This window comes from Dendroctonus ponderosae, unplaced genomic scaffold (assembly GCF_020466585.1).
Source record: "Dendroctonus ponderosae isolate FM_Combo_2020 unplaced genomic scaffold, Dpon_F_20191213v2 Dpon_F_20191213_220, whole genome shotgun sequence".
NCBI lineage: Eukaryota > Metazoa > Arthropoda > Insecta > Coleoptera > Curculionidae > Dendroctonus > Dendroctonus ponderosae.
In genome coordinates this window covers 23,453-32,069 of record NW_026018386.1, presented here as the reverse complement: position 1 = coordinate 32,069, position 8,617 = coordinate 23,453, and the positions used below count along the sequence as shown (strand labels likewise).

General features: G+C 38.6%; 2 protein-coding genes across 2 annotated transcripts; both read right to left on the bottom strand.

Moving 5' to 3' along the window:
* Positions 1-2,537: 2,537 nt before the first annotated feature.
* Positions 2,538-3,648, bottom strand: LOC125503671 (ATP synthase subunit delta, mitochondrial-like). Its single transcript, XM_048664404.1, has 5 exons — positions 3,510-3,648; positions 3,245-3,362; positions 2,954-3,151; positions 2,790-2,894; positions 2,538-2,737 (listed from the first exon to the last, which is right to left on the bottom strand). The coding sequence occupies exons 2-5, from the start codon at positions 3,353-3,355 to the stop codon at positions 2,675-2,677; spliced, it is 477 nt and encodes a 158-aa protein (XP_048520361.1). The 5' UTR covers positions 3,356-3,362; positions 3,510-3,648; the 3' UTR covers positions 2,538-2,674.
* A 1,670-nt stretch (positions 3,649-5,318) lies between these two features.
* LOC109534192 (dolichyl-diphosphooligosaccharide--protein glycosyltransferase subunit 1) lies at positions 5,319-7,889 on the bottom strand. Its single transcript, XM_019899764.2, has 7 exons — positions 7,500-7,889; positions 7,236-7,444; positions 7,025-7,182; positions 6,176-6,370; positions 6,005-6,120; positions 5,725-5,947; positions 5,319-5,664 (listed from the first exon to the last, which is right to left on the bottom strand). Exons 1-7 carry the CDS (start codon positions 7,774-7,776, stop codon positions 5,463-5,465), a joined length of 1,380 nt encoding a protein of 459 aa, XP_019755323.1. The 5' UTR covers positions 7,777-7,889; the 3' UTR covers positions 5,319-5,462.
* Between the last annotated feature and the right edge of the window lie 728 nt (positions 7,890-8,617).

Below are 8,617 nucleotides of genomic sequence, written 5' to 3'. Positions count from 1 at the left end.
GACTCTCAACACATGCATTCATTTTAAAATTTCGCAATTTGCATAATCACTGATAACATTCCTAAAATGATTTTTGTTACAAAAAAGTGCGCATTTTAAGGCTATATCGCGCGAGGGCAACTCGAGCTTTGCAGCTCTTCTGGTTCTCTAAATATGAGCCAAAGACTAAAAGCCGATTGCAAGGCCCGCTTTAATTTTGAAATTTTGCATTTTTCTCGAAATCAATGTTTTATATAAAAAAGTGAGCCTTTTAGGGCTCTATCTCTTATCGAGAAGTAGATCTTTGCAGCTCGTCCGGTTTTATAGATATGAACTAAAGGCTAAGAGCGGTTTGCAAAATCCGGTTTAATTTTGAATTTTTTGCATTTTTCTTGGCAACTAAACACATTTTTTGCTATGAACGATGTTTCATATAAAAACGTTTGCAGTTTCGCAAGGACAACTGGAGCTTTTTAGCTCTTCCWGTTYTCTACATACGMGCYAAAGACTAARTGCGGATTGAAAAACCCGCTTTCATTTTGAAATTTTGCATTTTCCTTGAAAAYTAAAAGCATTTTRAAAAAATGTKCTGTTTAAAAAAKTAGMGCTATTAATTAARRCTCTATTAGAGCAACGCCATATAGAGCTTTGCWGCTCTTCCGGTTCTCTAAATATGAGCCAAAAGCTAAGAGCGGTTTGCAAAACCCGCTTTGGTTTTGAATTTTTGCATTTTCCTTGAAACCTAAAAACAGTTSGAAAACGRTKTTTTTATATAAAAWAKTGCAMMWTTKAMSGCTCTATCSRKCAATGMMAAYTAGAGCTTTKSWGCTCWWCCGGTTCKCTAAATATGAGCCAAAARCWAAGAGCGGTTTGCAAAACCCGYTTTGRTTTTGAATTTYTGCATTTTCCWTGAAACCTAAAAACTGTTCGAAAACGACKTTTTATRTAAAAAGATACMCATTTTCAGTCTTCATCTCGCAAGGGCAACGAGAGCTTTGCAGCTCTTCCGGTKCTCTAAATATCAGCGAAAGGCTAAGAGCGGTTTSCCAGACCCGCCTTAATTTTGAATTTTTGCATTTTMCTTSAAAMSTMAAAACAGTTCGAAAACGRTSTTTTAYATAAAAWAWWAGCGCAMMWTTGAMSGCTCTATCSRKCAATGSMAAKTARAGCYTTKMKGCTCWWCCGGTTCGCTAATCGCTAAATATGAGCCAAAAGCWAAGAGSGGTTTGCAAAACCSGYTTTGATTTTGAATTTYTGCATTTTCCWTGAAAMCTAAAAACAGTTKGAAAACGAYGTTTTTATATTTTATATAAAATAGTGCRMAATTTACCGCTCTATCGATGCAATGMMAAYTAGAGCYTTKMGGCWCWWCCGGTTCTCTAAATATGAGCCAAAAGCTAAGAGCGGTTTGCAAAACSCGTTTTGATTTAGAATTTTTGCATTTTCYTTGAAAACTRAAAACSAYTCGAAAACAAACTTYTATATAAAAAGATACCCATTTTCAGTCTTCATCTCGCAAGGGCATCGAGAGCTTTGCAGCTCTTCCGGTTCTCTAAATATSAGCGAAARGCTAAGAGYGGTTTSCCAGACCCGCCTTAATTTTGAATTTTTRCATKTTCYYTGAAACYTAAAAACTGTTAGAAAACGACGTTTTATATAAAAACATATATATTTTCAGTCTTCATCTCGCAAGGGCAACRATAGCTTTGCAGCTCTTCCGGTGCTCTAAATATGAGCGAAAGSCTAAGAGCGATTTGCCAGACCCGYCTTAATTTTGAATTTTTGCATTTTCCTTGAAAACTAAAATCAGTTTGAAAACGATGTTTTATAYAAAATAGAGCGMATTTGAAGGCTCTATTCAAAGGCAGCTCTTCCGGTTCTCTAACTATGAGCCAAAAGCTAAGAGCGGTTTGCGAAACACGTTTTGATTTTGATTTTTTGCATTTTTCTTGAAATCTAAAAACTGTTCGGAAACGACGTTTTTATATTTTATATAAAAAGATACACATTTTCAGTATCCATCGCGCAAGGGTAACGATAGCTTTGCAGCCTTAAGGTTCCCTACATATGAGCCACAGGCTAAGAGCGTTTTGCCAGACCCGCTTTGATTTTCAAATTTTGCATTTTCCTTGAAAACTAAAAACAATTCAAAAACGACATTTTTTATAAAAAGATACGCATTTTCAGTCTCCATATCGCGAGGGCAACTAGAGCTTTGCAACTCTTCCGGTTCTTAACATATGAACCAAAAAAAAGCAAAGAACAGTTTGCAAGACCTGCTTTGATTTTGAATTTTTGCATTTCCCTTGAAAACTAAAAACAGTTCGAAAACGATGTTTTATATAAAAAGGTGTGCATTTTAAGTCTCCATCTCGTAAAGGCAATTAAAGCTTCGCAACTCAACGAGTTATGTGTCTTGAGGCGAAAATCTCACTGTTCCCGTCATTACATTTGAATGTTGTAGAACCTTCAAATGATTACCAGCTTTCCCCCACAAAACATTTAATTCGTATTATGGAGATTACAAGGAAAACCCAATCTGAATAAAAATTAATCGGTCTTGGACATTATTGCAATGTATTTCTTAAAAGATACAAATTTCCTCGGATCTATGGCTTGACAGCCCCTAGTTCATCTGCTCTTTCGTACGTTTGTTCTTATTTAATAACAAAAAATCAACCATATTTACACAAATCTACTCAGCGGCCTTCACTAAGGCTTCGGACACCTCAACGGCAATCTCAGCTTCAGCCTTGGCCTGTAAAACATTGAGATGAGCAACTGCAGCGTTTCCGGCCGACTCAACTTACTTGATCATTGGCAGCTGATGAGAGCTGACTTTGAGACTTGGTCAGCAATTCCCTGGCAGCGGAAGCATCAATGTTTTCTACTGGATGCGCCTCTTCTGCCAAAATCTATGTGAACACTCAGTTGAGTAACTTGAGCTGCTTACATTGAATAAATCACGAAGTACCTGTACTGAAGAGTCCTCGTTGATGGTGACTGTTCCACTGGAGACAAAGATCTTCTTCACATTGCCCTCGTTTTCATATACAGAAACAACTCCGGGCTTCAGCACTGCCAAAGTGGGAACATGTTTGGGCAGGATACCAAAACTGCCCGAGAACGAAGGAACATCCACTTGCCGCACACTTTTAGCTTCGTAGAATATCTGAAACAAACCGCAGATGAAAGCAAAGTAATACGAAGTGAAGACACCCCTGGACAACGTCGGTTAAGGCAAAAAAGATCAAGTGGAACTTGCCTGGTTTCCTGAGGCGAATGTAAAGCTCATTTCCTCAGCATAGCCCCTTTTGACTGTGGTGCTCAGAGCCCTGCTGGATAGGAGACGGGATACTGATCTCATTGCGGCCATTGTGAGGCTGGAAATTGAAGAAATCGCAGAATTTTGCAAAGGAAAATTGCTATATAACCTCAATGTTTACATTACATAACTTCAATGCATTAGATAAGCGGCAGCTTTGGGATAATGAGCCGCCTACTGATTGCTTGTCACTAGCTCTACTTACTCAGGTGAAAGTTAGAGTTTCCTAGCAGATGAAAATGGGCTGCAATTTGAGTTTTTCCTAGTTTCCAAACAGGAAAGTTCACTGAGTCCAAAAGGGTTGACAGATTTCGGCGACAGCCAGAAATGTCACTCTTTGAATCCAGATTGTTTCGATCGAGAGAGAGAGAGATAGATAGACTGCGCAGGTATTTGTAAGGATTTCCTACCATATTTTTAAACAGAAAATGCAGAAGCATTAGAATGTTTATGTTTAAACTGTTTTTCTGAATTTTTGCACTTAATTTTTAATCGAAATTGTAATTAATATTGTTTAGACATCGAAATTACGACGATTTTTCTGAGCATTTCATCACATTTTTCTCGGACACACAGGTTTTGCGAAAAACGGTCAAGAGGCAAAAATCATTCTAAACTAAATGCTTTATCTGGATCTATCGAATCTGGAGAACTCAGGCAAAGTTTTGCTGATTAAAAAAACCGGATACGTTGAAAGGGTGATTTTCGCATAGAAACGCGCACTTAATTAAATTTTATGTGGCCAATTTTGTTGCGTTTATTCCCGCACAATCCGTATATCTTCAGAAATAAATATTTTTAAAGATTTAAAAAATATCAGAAGCATTCAATTTATCCTTTACAAGGCGTGCTATTTAATGCACTTGATGATATTTAACATTTTTTCGAAAACAGTGCTTTTAACAAAAAACTTTGCACAATCAAGAAATATTCTGGATTTAATGGGTTTTTGAAAAAACTATCGCTTTTGTAAAAAGAAAAAAGACGCAGTTAAAGTTTTGCGGTCTCAAAGGCTGAAGTCTCTAAAACGAGTTCTTCGTTAATAACGAAACACTTATTTTGTTACATTTATTTCCCTGTAAGATTTTTATAGCATCAAAAATAGACCAAAGCATTCAATTGTATCTTTAGAGCAAACGCTCGCCGCAAAGGACTTTTTTCATTTTTGCACTTCTTTAAGAACATTTGATGATATTTTAACACTTTTCTCGAAAAAAGTGCGTCTAGCGAAAAACTCCCAAGAGGCAAAAAACACTGACTGAGGAGTCCAAAAGACTATCGTTTTTTGAATCGGAAAAACACAGTCAAAGTTTCGCGGTCTCAAAGTGTCTTTCACAAATGCTTCTCGTGAAACGAAGCACTGCATAAAACAGTGCGCCCAATTTTGTAGCATTTATTTTGCTACTCGGCATATCTTTGAATGTAAAGATTTTAAGAGCCTCAAAAGCGGCTAAAATCATTCAATTGCTCCGTATGAGCAAACGCCCTCTGCCTAAGTCCAAAGCGTGGATTTGTCTGTATCTTTTTTTATGAAAATTTTAACAATTGTCTAGAAAACAGTGCGTCTAGCAAAAATCTTCCACGAGGCAAAAAACACTCTAAACTAACTGAGTAGTCCGAAAGACTATCGTTTTTTAAATCGGAAAAACACAGTCAAAGTTTTGCGGTCTCAAAATGTGTTACACAAATGCTTCGCGTGAAACGAAGCACTGCATAAAACTGTGCGCCCAATTTTGTAGCATTTATTTTCCGACTCTGCATATCTTGAAATGTAAAGATTTCAAGAGCCTCAAAGGCGGCTAAAATCATTCAACTGCTCCTTATGAGCAAAAGTCCTCTGCGTAAGTCCAAGGCGTCGATTTGTCAGCACTTTTTTTATGAACATTTTATCAATTTTCTCGAAAACAGTGCGTTTAGCAAAATGGATGTTTTAAGCCGGAAAACACCGTCGAAGTTTTGCGGCCTCAAAAACAAGAATGTTTCAAGGATGGGTCTGCGTACGAAAACACGATTGTTTTAATTAAATTGAATTTATTAGGGACATTTGGTGAAAATTAGACAAAAATGCCTATACATACTCTATAGGCAACCCCTAAATCCTGTTAAACAGAAAAAGTCAGTTTTAGGACAACAAATTCCATTGGCTCCACTATTCACATCACTCCTTCTTCGAGTGTTCGGGTTTTGCAATGGAAAAGTCCAATCGAACGTAGATAATAACCGCGATAAAGAGCGAAAACAAGGCAAGAAACAGTAGAATTGGCTCATGCAGTAGCATGTGCGTATTCCAATTGTAGCTGATCTCCACGTCTTGGATGTGCTGCTCCACTAGGTTCTGCTTGGACAGCCTGATTACAGTCCTGTAAAGCAAAATTTATTAATAACTAAACAGTGCCAGTCCGGCGGACTAAACCACGTGCCTTCCAATAGTATCCAGGTACTTGTAGGCGACTTTATCATCTAACCGCTTTACTTCATAGGGCGCCTTCACTTTAATATCCGTTACCCCGACTGGCAGCACAATGTCTGTTTCCAGGTCCTCAACTGCCATATCATCGAAAACATGATCAATCAGGCGCACTTTCAGCAAAAATTCGCCTGAAGGCTTCCGGAACAAGTAGCGGGAACTAGGAACGCTGTAACCTGCAAAAAAAACAACTTCTATAGACCAAACCACATAGACGTTGTGGGATCAATTACCCAAAGTGTACGAGCTGCGCCAACCTCCAAACAACGGAAATCTGGGCTTCAGCTCAACCTCAATGTAATCCTTGTGAGTCCTCACATTAGAGGTGGAAATGTTGCCGTTCATGTCCCTACAAACGCTCGAATTAACCGAAAAATCCAGCTACAAGCTATTGTCATGCTTACCGGTAGTAGATACTGTGCGCCAGCGCTGGTAGAACAGTAACGTAGCTTCTGATGCTGTGATGGTTGGCAACTGTGTCCCTTTGGTAGTCGTATCGGGAGAACGAGCCCTTTAACAGAGCCCCCGTGTGTTTGAGATCAATATTTTCTTCAATTGCAATGTTGCCCCAATGCGATACTTCAATAGTGCGCTGCAATCTGAGAAGCATCAGAAGAAATCAGCTCAGATCTGATCAATGACAGTGCTCGCCATTAGAGTTTAAAAAGACAATTATGGGATGTTTAATAGTGACCGAATCGGATGGAAAATTGAAGAATTTGAGGGGCTTAGAGGCTAGCACTTTTGCCTTTTTTTCTCCCTTCAGAATGGTAGTTTTTGTCTTTCAATCCAATTTTGAACGCTCAAAAACGTTTTACACGCGTACATATACAAGAGACTCAACATTCAGCAGACTTCTCCGGTTATTCTGCTTCTAAGTTTCAAATTGGCGCCCCATAGAGCATCGGCATGCTTAAAAATTGCCAATTTTTGTGGCGCTCAACTTTGGAGCGATTATTTAAGAAACTTTAGATTATCAGTGGTTGAAAAGGGAAAGAAAAAGGAGTTCAGCTGAAAATTTCCATTTTCTTCAATTCCCGGAACAATTAAATGCTTTGAAGAAATAGAAACTTTGGAGTTGGAAAAACCTCCTACTGGTCTGAAAGAAGAAGAAGCTAATAAGCATTTGGGCCTCTAAATGTGCAAATTTCGTTGCTTTTGGGCCTGGGGGCATCATCAAGTCCTCAGTAATTGTTAATAATTTACTGAAGACAGTCAAACATAGGTTTTTGCATATAAACAGTGCATTTTACCTGGAAACTGATAGGAATGGACCATTGTTTTCATAGTGAACGCTTAAAGAATCCCTTGCAAACTGCTCAATATCCGTATAAGGTCCATAGGTGATAGTGGAGTCTGTTTGACTAACAGGCTTCAGTTTCGAGTACTTTTCCACCACTCGAGAGTTTACCTGCAAGCAGCATTTCTACAACTGTTCTTGTTCGTAGCTTGAACTGCGCTTACCAGAACATCGGTTTTTTGCGTTTTCGTCACATAGGGCGAGTAGAAGTAGTAATTTCCCTCATATTTCACCAGCTGTTTCTCCTTCTGCGTGACGCACTTCGGGCAGAATTTCAAACTGTTGGTGAAAAACGATTCGAAGATTATCGTGGTGGTTTTGCCTGGTTCCAAACTTGGCCGCAGATGGACTTTGAATGCAATTCGCTCGGGACCTGCAAAGCACCATAATTAGCCCTACTGGGCAGCGGTTTATTGCCGTTAAACTACCTTGGAATCTCGCTCGGAACTGCTCGATTTTCAGGGGATTCTTCTGCGAGTCCTGTACAGTAATAGAGCTGAAGGAATCAGGATCTTCTATTGCAAGTAAATAAGAGGCAACGCTTCCTTCGCCGGTGTTCTCTATCGTGATAGTGCCGCCGATCTTTACAAGTTGCGAATTCAAATCGATAGTTCTCTGAACGTTCTTATTAATTAAACTGTCATCGATGTGTTCCAGGCCGTTTGCCATGGAAAACACCGCGAAAACCGCCACAAATTTCCACATATTTCAAAGGTTTTTATATTCTGCAAGCAAAAAACCTCTTGAATACAATAAAAGTGGACGTGTACAACGTCACCCACTCGTCAGCTTTATAGGTTAAGCCACAGGGTTAAGCAGCTGTCAGTGTTTTTGGGGTTTCTGATGTTGCCGGTTTGACTGAAAGGCCATAGGGCGTGGTGACGGAAGGCAAAAGCCTTTAGTTAAGAAGGATTTTGCCCAAGATAAAGTTGGAAGTTAAAAATTGGCTTCCTTATAGATAATCAATTGACTAGGAAAATGCCATTTTTGACCAGTTTTTACTTTACTTACTTACTTACTTACAATTTATTTGAATAAAACCAAATTTGGGTCCCACGCAAACCAAAGCTCTCTTTATCAAGACTAAACTGAACCCTTATTTCGCTATCTCCACTGGTTGCTCAGAATGCAGCTTCAGAAGAACATAGCGCAAAAAAAAATTAAAAACGCATCAGAACCTTCTACAGTTTGAAAATTAATTATTAAGCAACTATTTATTTGAATAAAACTACATTTGCATCACACGCAAATAAAAGCTCTCTTTATTCAAAGCGGAAACCCTTATTCCGCTATCTCAGCGGGTTGTACAGAAACCGGCTTCAGAAGAGCATGGCATAAAAAAAATTAAAAAATGCATTAAAACCATCCAAATTTTAAAAATTCATTAAGAAGAAACGTTCAAATGGAACCAAATTCTCGTCCTGTATTAAATAACAATTTAATAACCGAGTGCTAAAACTCTGACTCACATAACTGAACTCAGAACTCAGAAACCTGCTACAGAATAGCATCAGTGAATAAACAAAAAACCGCCCAACGCTTTTGA